Genomic DNA, 19,427 nt, shown 5'->3' with positions numbered 1-19,427 from the left:
GGGTATCAGAGGCACTGACTCCTGAATTGAATGGGCTGATGTTTCATTCAAAGGAGCTGGGCTAGTGAGCTTCAGGTGGCATCATTTTTCATATTTTTTATATGATTTAATATTGGAAAATAGTGAAGCACAGATATTATAGATCTTTTTGTACAGGTCAGAAAAATCAACTCCCTTAAGTATAATTGTAACTGCTTTTGATTGGTTCTTGCATCTCAGGTTGTAAGTAAATAAGCAGGACAAACTCCAGATAGATTAAAGCAGTCGGGATTTTTCAAGGTGAAGTTCACTACACCTGGAGAGACCTGAAATATTCTTGTATGGTGGTTTTAATGGTTCTATGTTTAAAGTATATTTGCAAATATACATCTGTTATATGGATTCATGAGTTTACCATGGCTGGGGATGGGGCTAGATTTATTTACGTATAGGCGATATGCAAACATAGTAAAAACTGTGAGAATAAAATGTGAATGATTGAACACTGAAAATGTGAATAAGGAAATGCTGGGGAAAGAGTGGTTACTATAACCTGGGACCCACTGCAAGTTTGAAGTAGGAATGAGCGCTTGAGCAGAAATTCTTTAGTGTTAGTCACTCCTTTTGTCTCTTACACCTAATATTCTGATCTTGAGTAAGCATGATGGATCATCTCACTCCCTCCTGGTGAAGGGTGTACCTGGAATATGCCCATGCTGACTGGAAGGGTAGTGGAGAATTTCCAGCAAATGGACTCTCTAAATCCACATATCGTTTTCCCTTTTTTCCATCACCTCATGATTCATATAGCTGTAGTCCTATTGGTGAAATGATGGCAAATGTCTAATAATCCTAGTGGCGCAAAGGGATTGGATACCGCAGGCTTTGGAAATCCATTACATGGCATCACAGATAGGACCAGGCCTGGAGCTGCAGAGCCCTGAGGAAATGGACTATCATTTTATGAAGTAGTCCACTATTCCCAGGGAAAAGTTCTGAGTGGTAGTACAATATTTCCAGGAATGCTGATTTGTGGGCCTATATTGAGCTTATGTTGGACAAACATAACCAAACATGAAGTGGCAAGTCCCGCACATTCTGGCTGCATGACAGACAGCAGCGTCAACTTTGTTCTTAGATAAAAGGACCAAAATTTTATCTCAACTCTAGTGTCTTCATTTCAAATTCTCAGATGCAAAGAATGACCCTGTACTTCTTCAGAGGTTGGCAGTGTACCCCCAGTTTTCTCTGGATTTACTCGGGCTGTACATCCAGCCAGCAAAGTGTGCCTCATCAAATGATTGGTGGTCCTTAAGGGCACATTCTAGTCCCTTGGATCTTTGCGGAAGCTGCATCCGCAGCAGCTGCCACAACGTGCTTGCCTGGAAGTTACAAAAATAGCGGCTTAAGAAAGAAGTAATGATAAATGAAAAAGTAGAAAAATAAGAAGACTGGAAAAGATAGCAAAGTAGGCAGGAAAAAAAAATATATCTGGCAGAAGTATCTGTGTAATAAATAAGTTTCTCTTTCCTTTTTCATTCTATAACTCTCTTCACTCTCCTACTTTCTATATTTCTTTTAGATTTTTAAAATCAATTTTGTAGTGTCTCTTTTTCTTATGTAAATTGAACATGAGATAATAGTGACACAGACTTGAAATATTTATGAGATTGTTGAGGCTTAAAATAAATAAGAAAATGAGCAAGTAGAAAACAATTCATTTCCCCTTATCCTTACCTGTATTTTTTTTTTTTTTTCTGTTGTTTCTCAAAAAAGTCGAGGGAGAAAAAGTTTCTTTGTAGTTCTATTTCTCATTTTCTCACTTTTTTTTACATGTATAGATACCAGTATGATTTGCATCTTTACCAAGTTTTTAAATACGCCATCTAGTTAACAGCAGTAATTATTAAGAAATAAAATTTCATTCCAGCGAAGAAACCCATGAATTTTTCACAAGTGGGAGAACTGGACTAGATTTCAAACACTATTGACTTGATTTGAAAATTAAGCAAATGTAGGTTATTTAAAGGGTAAACTGAGTCAATTGTGAAGGGATTTTTGGTGCAATTTAACTAATTTAAAAAAATTTTTACTCATATTTATTAATGTCTGTATAAGACTTTTCATGTATAATTTAGACTCCAAATTTGTAATTGCCACTCTAAATCCAAACTTATATTTATTCTCTGTCTAAAAAGGAGGGGAGATTTATGGTGGTTTAACATATATACACAGGAATAAAACTTCAGACAGCAAACAATATAATTTACATCATATGTTAAATTGCAACTTAAATATTGTTGCAACAATTAAAAACAATATAACTAGAGAATGTGACTACACATAATAAGTTTAATGTTCCTATTTTATTAGCCAGGCTTAAATCCTCTTACTTTTTTTTTTTTTTTTTAATCCTCTTACTTTTAAAAAGTGTTTAACAAATCATCTTAGGAGATGAAATTGTTGAATTAGTTTGCATATCTTATAGGTGTCATGAGGAGATAATTTACCTCTTTTTCAGTGCCGAAAACCTGATCAGCATTTCACACCCTATTTGACTCCTGATTTGCCAAAACGCCTACACTATGCCAAAAATGTCAGAATTGACAAAGCTCATCTTTTGGTGGATCGACAGTGGCTGGCTGTGAGGTCTGTGTGCCTATTAATTTATCTCATAATACTTTTTTTTTTTTTTTTTTAATTTTTATTTATTTAATTTATTTATTTTTGGCTGTGTTGGGTCTTCGTTGCTGTGCACAGGCTTTCTCTAGTTGTGGCGAGTGGGGGCTACTGTTCATTGTGGTGCGCAGGCTTCTCATTGCGGTGGCTTCTCTTGTTGCGGAGCACGGGCTCTAGACACGCGGGCTTTAGTAGTTGTGGCGCACGGGCTTAGTTGCTCCGTGGCATGTGGGATCTTCCCGGACCAGGGCTCGAACCCGTGTTCCCTGCATTGGCAGGCGGATTCTTAACCACTGTGCCACCAGGGAAGCCTCTCATAATACTTTTAACAGCCATCTTTCATTATAAATTTCCTTGACCTTACCCTGCTATTATGATCACATGAATTTTCCTGAGTATGACAATTTCTTGACCTTTTATATGCTATCTAGCATTTCTGTATTTGAAATGACTGTTAAGAGGTTGCCCATCTTAGCCTACTAATCTTTACAATGTAGATGAGAATGAGGAAGAAGGCTGACTGTCGCAGAGATTATCAGTACCAACACATTCTTAACCACTGAGACCACTGTGGTCTCCTTTAGGTGGCAGACAGGATATAAAGATGGCCTCAGTTGTCTCACAGGCTGGTAATGAGTAATTGATTAGATAGCTCTTTAAGATCTTTGTCACCTTTGTGGTTTTTCTGAAAGAGCATGCTTATGGCTGTAAGGCCAAGCTAACCAATTAGTTGTAACATTTCTTTTTTTCTAGTTATAATTGTAATTCATATTGATCATTGAGCATTTGCAAAATATAAGGCCATTTTGAGAAAATATAAAGCATTCTGAATCATTCTATCCCCAAATAACCAATTAATTAATTGACTCAACAAAATGTTATTGATGCTTGCTATGTGTGTACCAAACCCTGTTCAAGGCATTTGGGATACAGAAATTATTCCTGCCCTCCTTGTCAAATGGAAAAGCCTGATAATAAGCCAGTAAACAAATAAATACACACTATCTGGTAGTTTAACTCGCATTCCCTATTTTTGTATTTTATTCCAGTATTTTTTCCAATGCATTAGTGGATATAAATAGAAGATATGTTTAATAAAGGAAGAGGAGACAAAGGAAGAGAGGAAGTTGGGCTCTAACATAATAAATGTGTGCAGGATGAGGAAATAGAGATTTGGTAGAGTCTATTCTCTGAGATAACAGGAAAGCCAAGCAGTGCATCGCTAGGCCAGGGAGCGTGCAGTTTAACACGTGGCCACTAGATGACACTAGCCTTTCTTCTTGGAATTGGAGTTTCAGAGCCCTTTGGCTCAGTAGGCTGTCCTGTGGGTCAGGACAGCATTCTCTAAAAGAAGATTAAATTACGTGAGATAAATTAAGCTTTACTAACGTTAAATATATAAGATTTTTAGTAGTGTGTGTATGTAATATATAAATGTGAGTGAGTTCTCCAAATATTTACTGTTAAGGGTATGAGATCAAAGGAGTTAGGAGACCAATGGTACAAAATGAGAAGGTGCCCATCAGTTCAACAACATGGACTATGGGTTATAGAAGGAGAGCCCAGCCACCAGGATACCTCTGGGTTTCACACATTAATACTCAGTCTCAAATTGTGAGCTTTGTACATTTACTAGCTAGCAGTCAGATGTAAATAGAGCAGCAGCCCCAGAGTTCAAGCCCCGGCTCCGCACCTAGTTTGTTGTGAGAACTTGCACAGATAAATATCTCAGGTCTTCATCTGTCTCATCTGTAACACAAGACGAACCTGGTTTTACTAATCTCTTGCTATTCATATACAACGTAAACTAACTTACATCAGAGGGAATGCTGACTACAGCCCCAATCAGAGCAACAGGAAGTCTCATCTGATTAAGTCCTGGGTGTATTCTATCTCCAGCCCTTAACACATGAGTCTCAGGCTACCTATTTTCTAAGTTAAAATATGTCATCTTTAGTTATAATGTTCAATATTTGATAACTAGATTCCCTTTTCAAAATTATAGCAAATTTCATCATTTAGTGTAATCTATTTTCCTCCTTCTCCTCTTTATTTTGCCCTTTATAAAATGTGTTAGATTTTACTAATTTGGGGAAACCCAATTATTTGAAACTAGTTGAAGTAATGTTAAAGTTCCCTTTTAGATAACATGAATAATAGCTTTTTATGTTATGATTGGAAACTGACAAATCATCGGTTTGTCCAGGCACGTTTCTAAGAAATGGAGATAGACACAGTCCCCACCCGAAGGATCTTCACCCAGGGAGGGAGGATGGCAACAGTTATAATCAGGTGTAACAACTGTTGCACTGGGATCAAGTACAAGGCACAAGGAAACAAAAAGAGTGATTTCACACCCCAGGTGCGGATGCCAGAGAATGTCAGAGAACGCTTCCTCGTAGGTGTGATTCCTGCTCTGGGTTTTGAAGGCTCAGGATGGGTTAGGCTAAATGCTGTCACATAAGTGGGTCTCCCTGTGCAGTTGTCTAGTCTGTGCATTGTACAGAGGCACTCAACCAAGGAGACGAGTGGGAGCGGGAATCTAACCCTTGTTCCACTCACCAAGCCTGGACAGGCCGTGTCTGCAGAGGAGAAGGACCCCTTTTCCTTACTGGAAGGCACCCCTCTGCTTGCCACGCCTTGAGCACTGCCAGGCTGTGTCTTCTCAGAGGTGCTTCTTTCTCTGAATGCTCTGCTCAGAGCAGTGGAGCACCTTTTTTTTTTTTTAATTATTTTTTTATATTTATTTTTGGTTGCATTGGGTCTTCGTTGCTGCACTCTGGTTTTCTCTAGTTGTGGCGAGCGGGGGCTCCTCTTCATTGCGATGCGCAAGCTTCTCATTGCAGTGGCTTCTCTTGTTGCGGAGCACGGGCTCTAGGCACACGGGCTTCAGTAGTTGTGGCTCGCGGGCTCTAGAGCACAGGCTCAGTAGTTGTGGCGCACAGGTTTAGTTGCTCCGCGGCATGTGGGATCTTCCCAGACCAGGGCTCAAACCCGTGTCTCCTGCATTGGCAGGTGGATACTTAACCACTGCGCTACCAGGGAAGTCCCTTTTTTTTTTTTTTAAGTCAGTAGCAGCTCTGGGGCAAGGAAAGGTAGAAACAGAGGGTCAGGTTTCCAGGCAGAGGGACTAGATTCCATGAATTGCAAGTAGTTTGGTTTTGCTAGAGCACCTAGTGAATGAAGCTGCCTTCATTCAGGTCCTCCTGCATGAAGGACCTTATCTGTCAGGACTAAGGAGTGTGACTTTGTGAAAAGAGTAGGAGACCACTGGGAGATACAAGGTGGCTGGAGGTGAATATATTGGGATTTGCATTTCTGAGAGCTCACTCCAGCTGCCATATGGAGGAGGATGGTCAAGCAAGTGGCAGGGAGGCCAGTTAGAAAGATGTGTTGTGACCCAGTCTTCAGCGTGATGACAGCCCCAAGGGAGCTGTGGAGCTGTAGGGGATGGTAAAACTAGTCAGCACACTATTGGGAAAGTATGGTGAACTTATGCCTCAGATTTTCCAGGATAGTACCAGTTCATTATATTCTGTCTTCCATTTGTACTCATTAAAACATATGTTTCCATTTCCGGCAGGGACATATAGAGTTAAATACAGTTAGGGGTGTGTGTATGTGTACGAGTTATGTGGGAAGATTTTGGAGTTCAGAGCCAGGATAACCAATTCAGGTCAGATCTAGCTTAGAATGGTGGCAGTAGAGGAAAGTGAGGGAAATGCGACAGGTACGACAGAGAAAGATAGGAGTTGGCAACTAACTGGGTATCAGGAGAGAAGTCTTGCTTATTGCCCATGTGTGTCATGTCCCAGCTGTGGCAGAGAAACGGGGCCTTAATTTTGACTTTATTAATTAGACATGGAGAAGATAAAAAAGATTTGTTCCAAAAGATTTTAGATAGTACTTGGAAGTTGAGCTAAATTATGAAAGATAAAATCAACTCATCTTTTCCAAGTGCCAGCTTCCATTTTTCCATATGTAATTTCCAGAGCCAAATTAATGGTTGGAAAGCTTGAATGTGAGCAATTAGAAAAGCAGACTTCTAAAGTTTTCACTTGGAAAGCAATAAAAAATAGAGGTTTTTCTAACAATATTTTTATCTTTTGCTTCCAAATATGGTTTTGTAATACTAAAGTTTTCTAATGAAGATGGGTTAGGGGTTGGAAATATAAAAACAAACCAACAAAAACTAGATTTATCTGAAAACAGAAAGATAAATAAAGGATCAATTTTAGGAATTTTACCAATGGCTTAGTTCAAAAGACCTTTCCTTTCTTTCATTAATAAATACTCTAGTTCCCCACACAGAATTTAGAACTTAATTATCCTCAATCAAATAGCTCCAGTAATCTTGGGGAACCAAATATCTATGGAATAAGTATAAAAATATTTTTTAGAACAAGTTTTACCTCATACCAACAATTTTATTGGCATTAACTAAGATGACATGAACTGACACCTTAGAGTAATTGAACTTAAACCCCCTATCAAAAGGACTACTCTTGCTTTCCCCATTCTAGGTGGTACTTAGTTTCTCCTTTCTTCCCTCTATTGGGTAGACTTGAGTGTGGCCTGGTGAATTTTGTGATTTATTTTTTATTTTGTGATTTATTTTTATTTTTTTATTTAAGCTGAGTGAGAATCAGTTATGAATTTTTTTAAAGTTGATTTTTTAAGACACTAAAGTCCTGCTCTCAATTAACGTTACAATGTAAAAAACAAAAACTGTGCGTGTGTGTGTGTGTGTGTGTGTGTGTGTGTGTGTGTGTGTGTGTATTTGCCCAGGGGTTGGGAGCTGGGGATTGGGGAAACAAATGAGAGAAAATTTTTAAGGCCAACACTTGGAAATATTAGTCTTTTTCCCTTTAGGAACCTAATTTGAACCAGTATAACATTATTGCTTTAAAAAAATCTAGGTTCCTTTATCACTATTTTGTTTTCAAGTATAAAAACTAACTACATATAAAATTGCTAATACTGCTCAATTCAAAGACTAAAATGTGGAAACATAGGCAAAATACAAATGAATTAAATTTGAAAAGTCTTTCAAGTAATAGAACAACAACCTCTGGAAGAAAATCCCAAAAGTTAAAAATAAACTCTGACTTTACAGAATATACTGGCTTTTCCTTTCCAAGTATTATAATTAACTTGCCCTGAGTATTCTCTATTCATATTTTCATATTATTTCCCTAGACATCTCTGACATAAAATAGGAATTGATATTTTTTCCCAGTTCCAAAGATTTATTTTTAAAGCACTGAAATGCTTAATATAATATATTAATCAAACTACTCTTAATCACACAGACATGGATGTGTAAAGGTACAGTAAGCCCAAAGACAAATTTTTTAAAAAATCCATGCCTTTGTATATCCTTCTCTTAATGTTTAAAAGTCAAATACTTTTGAATTCTATTTATAGATGCTGGAATTCTCCTTCCTTCTCTCCTACCACTCTCTTTGTTCCTCTGTGGCTCTGAATTTGAGCATGAAAATAAATATATTTATGCTGTTGTTGACAGAAAATTTTACTTATATAAAAGGAGAGGCTACATCAAAATCCATTAAAGCTCAGTTTGCAATAAGGTCTCATATCAATAGATTGATCAGAGTGTAATAATATTATTTCTTTATAGGACTAAAGCATTTTCCTGTGGAGGAGGCAACCATGGTTATAACAATGAATTTAAGAGCATGGAGGTAACTTACTGCTTTTTTTTTTAAAAACAAATATTTATTGAGCACCTACTTTGTGACGGGCAATGTTCAGGACTCTTGAATACCTTTGTGAACAACACAGATAAAGACCCCTGCCCTCATGAAGTTTTTATTCTAACAGGTGGACATAGACAATTGGCATAACAAAGCAATGTATGGTTGGTATGTTAGGAGATAAGTGCTACGGGAAATAAAGAAAAAGTAAAGCAGAGTAGGTGGAAATTGGGGGTGTTTTGGGGTGACATGGGGGCAGAGTGCAACTTTAAATAAGATGGAGATGGTAAGATTCATTGAGATGACGGCTGAGCAGAGACTTGAAGAAGGTGCAAGAATTAACCTTTCAAGTATCCAGGGGACAGGTGTCCAAGGCAGAAGAAACAGCCAGTGTCAAGGGCCTAAGGTGGGAACGTGTCTAATATGTTGGAGGTGAGAGAACTTTCGTTAGGCTGTTAGGATGTTAGACCATGGCTGCAGCTGATTGGAGAGGAAAGAGGGAGAGTTAGTTGGATATGTTAAATTCAAGATATTTATTAGACATGCAAGTGGAGATGTTACATATAGGCAATTAGAGAGTCTACCTAAAGGGATAAAAAAATTGAGTTTTGGGCATATAAATTATTTCAAAGATATGTGACTAGATAACATTCTCAGGGACTGAGCGTAGGTGGAGAAGAAAAGCAAGTACTGAGCCTTAAGCACTTTTCTTTGAAGAGATTGGGAGGCAAAGAGTTACTAGCAAAGAGACCTGGGAGTAGAGCCAATGAGGGAAGAAGAAAACCAGGAGAGTGTGCTGTCCTTGGAGCCCAGGGAGGAAACTATTTGAAGGAGCCCATGAGTAAAGTGTAGCCAATATTCCCCCCTAGGTAAAGCTTCATGATTTTGCAACCTGATTGTCTTACTTAGTTCCATTTGTCACACACACACACACACACACACACACACACACACACACACACATGCCCCTTTCCAAAGAAAGAAAAGTGTGTTAGGCTCTCTATGAATAGACTGCGTCTTAACATTGTCATGATGAATTATATCTCTTTGTAAATACTTGAGAAGTTTCTGGAGACAGCATCCTTCTCTATTAATTAGGGTACTATTTGATAATTGAGTTGATTACTACAAGAAAAACCTATGCCTCCAATTCTTTGCTGATTATCTTGGGAAAATATATATGTGTATATTTATATTCCTGTTGCCTGAAAGGAATTTTGCCTATCCGTGTTTGATACTGTTCTTCTAGATATTTAGAATCTAAAACAAATTAGATCTGTTATAAATAATATAATTAAGTTACCTTTAATTATTTAAACATAAATAAAAATATTTAGGTCTCTTCATCCCAAAAGTAAATGGGAGATGTCTTTGAGAAATCAGTGGGCAAGTATAAGGTGTACAAAAATATTTAATGCTTAGAAATGTCAACATTTTTTGTCATGTAGTAGTAACATATGTGAACAATGATAAGAAAGGAGTATAAAAAGAATATATGATGTCGTATGATGAATTTCTAATTTCTGTTGTCCAGATGTTGTAGAATTGTGCTGGCATCGGTTGTCCACTGTTGCGTGTATTCTCCTAGTCTGTTGACATAGGAGGTGCTATGGAAGCAGGTGGATTTAGAAGTAAACACAGTATGGATTATATTTGATTGGACTTGGTACAACATCTCAGGTGGAAATGTTGCAAAAATCATTTTCGAATCTGGAAAGCAACCAATATTTTACGATAACTATAAATGGAGTATTTAAAAATCGTGAATCACTATATTGTACACCTGTAACTTATAATATTGTACAGCAAATGTACTTCAATAATAAAAAAAATCATACTGTTAAAAAAAAATCTGGAAAGGAATTCTTAAAGAGGCTTAAGATACAAATAGAGGGAGATTAACCAAGATGGCGGAGTAGAAGGACGTGCTCTCACTCCCTCTTGCGAGAGCACCAGAATCACAACTGGCTGCTGGACAATCATTGACAGGAAGACCCTGGACTTCACCAAGGAGGACACCCCACGTCCAAGGACAGAGGAGAAGCCGCAGTGAGACGGTAGGAGGGGCGCAATCAGAGTAAAATCAAATCCCATAACTGCTGGGTGGGTGACTCACAGACTGGCGAACACTTATACCACAGAAGTCCACTCACTGGAGTGAAGGTTCTGAGCCCCACCTCAGGCTTCCCAACCTGGGGGTCCGGCAAAGGGAGGAGGAATTCCTAGAGAATCAGACTTTGAAGTCTAGTGGGAATTGATTGCAGGACTGTGACAGGACTGGGGGAAACAGAGACCCCACTCTTGGAGGGCACACACAAAGTAATGTGTGCATCGGGACCCAGGGGAAGGAGCAGTGACCCTGGGGGAGACTGAACCAGACGTACCTGCTGGTGTTGGGGGGTCTCCTGCAGAGGCGAGTGGTGGCTCTGTTTCACCGTGGGGATAAGGACACTGGCAGCAGAGGTCCTGGGAAGTTCTCCTTGGCGTGAGCCCTCCCAGAGTCTGCCATTAACCCCACCAAAAAGCACGGGTAGGCTCCAGTGTTGGGTTGCCTCAGGCAAAACAACCAACAGGGAGGGAACCCAGCCCCACCCATCAACAGTCAAGTGGATTAAGGTTTTACTGGGCTCTGATCGCCACAGCAACAGGGAGGGAACCCAGCCCCACCCATCAACAGTCAAGTGGATTAAGGTTTTACTGAGCTCTGACCGCCACAGCAACAGTCAGCTCTACCCACCACCAGAGCCTCCCATCAAGCCTCTTAGATAGCCTCAACCACCAGAGGGCAGACAACAGAAGCAAGAAAAACTACAATCCTGCAGCCTGTGGACCAAAAACCACAGTTACAGAAAGACAGAGAAGATGAAAAGGCAGAGGGCTATGTACCAGATGAAGGAACAAGAAAAAACCCCAGAAAAACAACTAAATGAAGTGGAGATAGGCAACCTTCCAGAAAAAGAATTCAGAATAATGATAGTGAAGATGATCCAGGACCTCGGAATAAGAATGGAGGCAAAGATTGAGAAGATGCAAGAAATGATTAACAAAGACCTAGAAGAATTAAAGAACAAACAAACAGAGATGACCAATACAATAACTGAAATGAAAACTACACTAGAAGGAATCAATAGCAGAATAACTGAGGCAGAAGAACGGATAAGTGACCTGGAAGACAGAATGGTGGAATTCACTGCTGCGGAACAGACTAAAGAAAAAAGAATAAAAAGAAATGAAGACAGCCTAAGAGACCTCTGGGACAACATTAAACGCAACAACATTCGCATTATAGGGGTCCCAGAAGGAGAAGAGAGAGAGAAAGGACCAGAGAAAATATTTGAAGAGATTATAATCGAAAACTTCCCTAACATGGGAAAGGAAATAGCCACCCAAGTCCAGGAAGCGCAGAGAGTCCCATACAGAATAAACCCAAGGAGAAACACGCCGAGACACATAGTAATCAAAGTGGCAAAAATTAAAGACAAAGAAAAATTATTGAAAGCAGCAAGGGAAAAACGACAAATAACATACAAGGGAACCCCCATAAGGTTAACAGCTGATTTCTCAGCAGAAACTCTGCAAGCCAGAAGGGAGTGGCATGAAATACTTAAAGTGATGAAAGGGAAGAACCTACAACCAAGATTACTCTACCCAGCAAGGATCTCATTTAGATTTGATGGAGAAATCAAAAGCTTTACAGACAAGCAAAAGCTAAGAGAATTCAGCACCACCAAACCAGCTCTACAACAAATGCTAAAGGAACTTCTCTAAGTGGGAAACACAAGAGAAGAAAAGGACCTACAAAAACAAACCCCAAACAATTAAGAAAATGGTCATAGGAACATACATATCGATAATTACCTTAAACGTGAATGGATTAAATGCCCCAACCAAAAGACATAGACTGGCTGAATGGATACAAAAACAAGACCCATATATATGCTGTCTACAAGAGACCCACTTCAGACCTAGGGACACATACAGACTGAAAGTGAGGGGATGGAAAAAGATATTCCATGCAAATGGAAATCAAAAGAAAGCTGGAGTAGCTATACTCATATCAGATAAAATAGACTTTAAAATAAAGAATGTTACAAGAGACAAGGAAGGACACTACATAATGATCCAGGGATCAATCCAAGAAGAAGATATAACAATTATAAATATATATGCACCCAACATAGGAGCACCTCAATACATAAGGCAACTGCTAACAGCTATAAAAGAGGAAATCGACAGTAACACAATAATAGTGGGGGACTTTAACACCTCACTTACACCAATGGACAGATCATCCAAAATGAAAATAAATAAGGAAACAGAAGCTTTAAATGACACAATAGACCAGATAGATTTAATTGATATATATAGGACATTCCATCCAAGAACGGCAGATTACACGTTCTTCTCAAGTGCACACGGAACATTCTCCAGGATAGATCACATCTTGGGTCACAAATCAAGCCTCAGTAAATTTAAGAAAATTGAAATCATATCAAGCATCTTTTCTGACCACAACGCTATGAGATTAGAAATGAATTACAGGGAAAAAAACGTAAAAAAGACAAACACATGGAGGCTAAACAATACGTTACTAAATAACCAAGAGATCACTGAAGGAATCAAACAGGAAATAAAAAAATACCTAGAGACAAATGACAATGAAAACACGACGACCCAAAACCTATGGGATGCAGCAAAAGCGGTTCTAAGAGGGAAGTTTATAGCTATACAAGCCTACCTAAAGAAACAAGAAAAATCTCAAGTAAACAATCTAACTTTACACCTAAAGAAACTAGAGAAAGAAGAACAAACAAAACCCAAAGTTAGCAGAAGGAAAGAAATCATAAAGATCAGAGCAGAAATAAATGAAATAGAAACAAAGAAAACAATAGCAAAGATCAATAAAACTAAAAGTTGGTTCTTTGAGAAGATAAACAAAATTGATAAGCCATTAGCCAGACTCATCAAGAAAAAGAGGGAGAGGACTCAAATCAATAAAATCAGAAATGAAAAAGGAGAAGTTACAACAGACACCGCAGAAATACAAAACATCCTAAGAGACTACTACAAGCAACTTTATGCCAATAAAATGGACAACCTGGAAGAAATGGACAAATTCTTAGAAAGGTATAACCTTCCAAGACTGAATCAGGAAGAAACAGAAAATATGAACAGACCAATCACAAGTAATGAAATTGAAACTGTGATTAAAAATCTTCCAACAAACAAAAGTCCAGGACCAGATGGCTTCACAGGTGAATTCTATCAAACATTTAGAGAAGAGCTAACACCCATCCTTCTCAAACTCTTCCAAAAAATTGCAGAGGAAGGAACTCTCCCAAACTCATTCTATGAGGCCACCATCACCCTGATACCAAAACCAGACAAAGACACTACAAAAAAAGAAAATTACAGACCAATATCACTGATGAATATAGATGCAAAAATCCTCAACAAAATACTAGCAAACAGAATCCAACAACACATTAAAAGGATCATACACCACGATCAAGTGGGATTTATCCCAGGGATGCAAGGATTCTTCAATATACGCAAATCAATCAATGTGATACACCATATTAACAAATTGAAGAATAAAAACCATATGATCATCTCAATAGATGCAGAAAAAGCTTTTGACAAAATTCAACACCCATTTATGATAAAAACTCTCCAGAAAGTGGGCATAGAGGGAACCTACCTCAACATAATAAAGGCCATATATGACAAACCCACAGCAAACATCATTCTCAATGGTGAAAAACTGAAAGCATTTCCTCTAAGATCAGGAACGAGACAAGGATGTCCACTCTCACCACTATTATTCAACATAGTTCTGGAAGTCCTAGCCACGGCAATCAGAGAAGAAAAAGAAATAAAAGGAATACAAATTGGAAAAGAAGAAGTAAAACTGTCACTGTTTGCGGATGACATGATACTATACATAGAGAATCCTAAAACTGCCACCAGAAAACTGCTAGAGCTAATTAATGAATATGGTAAAGTTGCAGGTTACAAAATGAATGCACAGAAATCTCTTGCATTCCTATACACTAATGATGAAAAATCTGAAAGAGAAATTATGGAAACACTCCCATTTACCATTGCAACAAAAAGAATAAAATACCTAGGAATAAACCTACCTAGGGAGACAAAAGACCTGTATGCAGAAAACTATAAGACACTGATGAAAGAAATTAAAGATGATACCAACAGATGGAGAGATATACCATGTTCTTGGATTGGAAGAATCAACATTGTGAAAATGAGTATACTACCCAAAGCAATCTACAGATTCAATGCAATCCCTATCAAATTACCAATGGCATTTTTTACGGAGCTAGAACAAATCATCTTAAAATTTGTATGGAGACACAAAAGACCCCGAATAGCCAAAGCAGTCTTGAGGCAAAAAAATGGAGCTGGAGGAATCAGACTCCCTGACTTCAGACTATACTACAAAGCTACAGTAATCAAGACAATATGGTACTGGCACAAAAACAGAAACATAGATCAATGGAACAAGATAGAAAGCCCAGAGATTAACCCACGCACCTATGGTCAACTAATCTATGACAAAGGAGGCAAAGATATACAATGGAGAAAAGACAGTCTCTTCAATAAGTGGTGCTGGGAAAACTGGACAGCCACATGTAAAAGAATGAAATTAGAATACTCCCTAACACCATACACAAAAATAAACTCAAAATGGATTAGAGACCTAAATATAAGACTGGACACTATAAAACTCTTAGAGGAAAACATAGGAAGAACACTCTTTGACATAAATCACAGCAAGATCTTTTTCGATCCACCTCCTAGAGTAATGGAAATAAAAACAAAAATAAACAAGTGGGACCTAATGAAACTTCAAAGCTTTTGCACAGCAAAGGAAACCATAAACAAGACGAAAAGACAACCCTCAGAATGGGAGAAAATATTTGCAAATGAATCAACGGACAAAGGATTAATCTCCAAAATATATAAACAGCTCATTCAGCTCAATATCAAAGAAACAAACACCCCAATCCAAAAATGGGCAGAAGACCTAAATAGACATTTCTCCAAAGAAGACATACAGACGGCCACGAAGCACATGAAAAGATGCTCAACATCACTAATTATTAGAGAAATGCAAATCAAAACTACAATGAGGTATCACCTCACTCCTGTTAGAATGGGCATCATCAGAAAATCTACAAACAACAAATGCTGGAGAGGGTGTGGAGAAAAGGGAACCCTCTTGCACTGTTGGTGGGAATGTAAATTGATACAGCCACTATGGAGAACAATATGGAGGTTCCTTAAAAAACTAAAAATAGAATTACCATATGACCCAGCAATCCCACTACTGGGCATATACCCAGAGAAAACCGTAATTCAAAAAGACACGTGCACCCGAATGTTCATTGCAGCACTATTTACAATAGCCAGGTCATGGAAGCAACCTAAATGCCCATCAACAGACGAATGGATAAAGAAGTTGTGGTACATATATACGATGGAATATTATTCAGCCATAAAAAGGAACGAAATTGAGTCATTTGTTGAGAAGTGGATGGATCTAGAGACTGTCATACAGAGTGAAGTAAGTCAGAAAGAGAAAAACAAATATCGTATGTTAATGCATGTATGTGGAACGTAGAAAAATGGTACAGATGAGCCAGTTTGCAGGGCAGAAGTTGAGACACAGATGTAGAGAATGGACATATGGACACCAAGGGGGGAAAACTGCGATGAGGTGGGGATGGTGATGTGCTGAATTGGGCGATTGGGATTGACATGTATACACTGATGTGTATAAAACTGATGCCTAATAAGAACCTGCAGTATAAAAAAACAAACAAAACAACTAATACTAAACTTTCATTGGGTTATTTGTATGGAAATATGTTAATATAAATGTTTCAGACATTACATGAAATTTCTAAAAATCTTATATTTGTATTTGTATGGAAATATGTATGGAAATATGTTAATATAAATGTTTCAGACATTACATGAAATTTCTAAAAATCTTATATTTGTATTTGTATGGAAATATGTATGGAAATATGTTAATATAAATGTTTCAGACATTACATGAAATTTCTAAAAATCTTGTATTTGTATGGAAATATGTATGGAAATATGTTAATATAAATGTTTCAGACATTACATGAAATTTCTAAAAATCTTATATGTTCTGGTATAATGTTATAAGTAATAATCCTAGTTATTACTTTAAAATGTATATCTCAGAAATAACTAATTTTCTTGTCAACTGCATTATTATGAACTTTCATCAAATCTTTAACCATGGTCATTTTTAAGTCTTTTGTCATTTACAGACAGTTCTGGGTGTACTCTGATGATTTTGCAAATATGTTCCTATAAAAGAGTTTCATCTTCAAGAAATTCATGGAAAAGACTCTGACAAGTACAGGTTTCTGGTAACTGACTGTACTGCTGAACTGAATGAATAAGCATTTTCAGAACTCTAATGAAAAACTGATGAACTCATAAAACTGCTAACAAAAGATCAAGATGAAAAAAAAGAAATTAATTACATGGGACTGAGTGAACTGATGAGGATGAGTATAATTTTTGTGACTTTCTGTCTGAATTAAAAAAAAAAAATCCCACAAGGACTCAGAGGAAAAGAATATACAAATCAATTTTCACTGCAAAGTAAAGGAGCTGTTACAGTGGAGGATTACTGGACTGAATGTCAATATTATGACATAGTATAAGTGTGTTTCATGTTTGGTAATTGCAATCATTGTTGCTTTTGTTGTGGTCATCCATGTACAATGCTTGGTGTCAGTCTATCTATCTCTTGTAAAAATAAAATACAGTGTGTGTGTGTGGAAAAAAAAAAAAAAAAAAAAAAAAAAAAAGATACAAATAGAAGAGCTGTTAGAAAAAGAAAATTGTGTCTCTTGCAACATCTGTTTTTGAGATTACATGGCATCTAGTAATAGGTGTACTCTTACCGCCTAGGCTATCTTTCTGGCACATGGACCCAGTTTTAAACAGCAGACTGAAGTTGAACCATTTGACAATATTGAAGTCTATAACCTAATGTGCGGTAAGTATACCTATATAACTTCAACAATCATATGTGAATTGAGTTTTAAAAATATGAATTTTGAAGCTGGTGATAAATTGAATCCCAGAAGTAGATGCTCTGTCCTAAGGAGACAGCAAGTAGAAAAGATGAGGTAGAATTATTTACTATTCAGAATTATTTAGCAGTAAATTTGAGTTCTTTTCATTTTGTTTTGTTTTAGTAATGATAAACATTGGACCCTGGGAGACCAACTTTTCTGTTAGTTAGTTACTACATGAAAATTTAATTTAATAGAACTTAGATAAATAAAATTACACTTCCAACTTTTCAGAGCAGGGATAACACAGCAAAAAACAGAAGTATTTTCTTGTAATTACAGAGAGAAAGCTTCTGGAATAAAAGGATGGTAAAAAAGTCCTATTTGGATCAACACATTACACTCAATGTTAAAAAACCGTAAAGAATTAGAGTTTGGGGGAATCTAACCTACCTTCCTGCCTCACCTCAGACCACACATCATTTAGCTAGGCAAGGCAATGAATTGAGTTGCAATTTCACCTTTAGCTATAGGAATCTGGGAACATAAGTAGCTCACGGTTGTCACTCTTAATCTTGCCACTGACCTGTGGTAATTGAATGTAACTTAGAGACCAAAGAGTATCCACTTAAAAATAATGTGTTGTAGCATTAACTTAAATTCTTTGTTCCCAAGGCTGAGTTTGTGGTCAGGGCTACTGGCCCTTTCCAGGAAAAGTTTAAAAAGAACTAGTTAGGATTGCAGTTCTAGGAGAGATCTCTTTGGTAGTCCTCGGCAGGAGCCACTTAACAAGGCTATGTTTGTGCAATATTTGTATGTTCTGTTTTTATAGGAAAAACTATAAAAAGTTCTCTAAATTTTAAGCAAAATTCACTAGTTTAATACTTTAAAAGTATCTGTACTTATTTTCCTATAATTAAATAAATAGACTACAAGTAAGATTGTAAATTATTTAAGTTCTTTAAACTTGTTTTTACTAAAAGTATAGCTTTTTTATGCTAGAAAACCATGATATGCTTAAGGCACAAAGTGATCATTTAAGCAAAGATGCTTTTCTCTGGAGGAACAGAAACAGTTCATAAACATTCCTGTGGCTCATTTACAGCAACTGTTCCTATTTTCTAGAAAGACTAGGTTTGGAAATTGGGAGGGGAGGGGGAAGCTGCTAAACTGAATGGTGTATGCAGCAGAATTTATTAAAGGAAGTGAACACTAAGTGTTTTTTTTCTCCCATCTTCTGCATAGATGTTGTTGCCTTCTAATTTAAAACTACTCTGAATTTAATTTTTAAACAGATCTTCTACACATTCAACCAGCACCAAACAATGGTACCCATGGTAGTTTAAACTATCTTCTGAAGGTGCCTTTTTATGAACCATCTCATGCAGAGGAAGTGTCAAAGCTTTCTGTTTGTGGCTTTACTGTTCCATTGCCCACAGATACTCTAGGATGTTCATGCCCCGGGCTACAAAATGTAAGTAATAACTTCATGTATCCATAAGAATGTAAAGGGGCAAACTCATCTATAACCAGAGTAGCTAACAACCAGGTTTGTGTCCTAGCTCAGATATTTACTAAGAGAATATGTGGTTTCTCTGAACCTTATCTGGAAATGAGAGGTACATTGTAAGATTAAGTATGTGAATATGTTTTGTAAACTGGAAAGCACTATTTGGCAATTGTTAACCCATGGTGAGCTAACTGTCCTTAATCGTTCAAAACAGTGGAATCCTGGGGCTCTCTTTGATTTCCCTCATAAACCATCTCTCTTACAGCTTAAGAATCAGATGGTCATACTCGGTTATTTAAGAGCAGAAATAGCTGGCAGGGGCAGGGACTGAGATGTGGCATGTGACACACCCACTAGGGTAGGTGCTTCGGAGGCTGCTCAGCAGGAAGCCTAGCATTTAAAGTGGGAGGTATTCTTTTGGGTAGTAGTGAAGAACCCTTTGATCAGAGGACG

At 37.5% G+C, this 19,427-nt stretch overlaps 1 protein-coding gene across 2 annotated transcripts in view; it reads left to right on the top strand.

Annotated features, from left to right (window-relative positions):
• Positions 1 to 19,427, top strand: part of ENPP3 (ectonucleotide pyrophosphatase/phosphodiesterase 3) — a 97,743-nt gene that overhangs the window by 56,554 nt on the left and 21,762 nt on the right. For both annotated transcript variants that reach the window (XM_007190870.2, XM_007190869.2), the window contains 4 exons: positions 2,501 to 2,628; positions 8,300 to 8,363; positions 17,358 to 17,445; positions 18,760 to 18,938. In XM_007190870.2, the coding sequence (XP_007190932.1) occupies positions 2,501 to 2,628; positions 8,300 to 8,363; positions 17,358 to 17,445; positions 18,760 to 18,938 (459 nt within the window). The remainder of the gene's footprint in view (positions 1 to 2,500; positions 2,629 to 8,299; positions 8,364 to 17,357; positions 17,446 to 18,759; positions 18,939 to 19,427) is intronic.

The sequence above is a fragment of the Balaenoptera acutorostrata genome, chromosome 14 (genome assembly GCF_949987535.1).
Source record: "Balaenoptera acutorostrata chromosome 14, mBalAcu1.1, whole genome shotgun sequence".
Taxonomy (NCBI): Eukaryota; Metazoa; Chordata; class Mammalia; order Artiodactyla; family Balaenopteridae; genus Balaenoptera; species Balaenoptera acutorostrata.
Note: the sequence above shows the minus strand (reverse complement) of the source record. Positions and strands in the feature narration are given on the sequence as shown.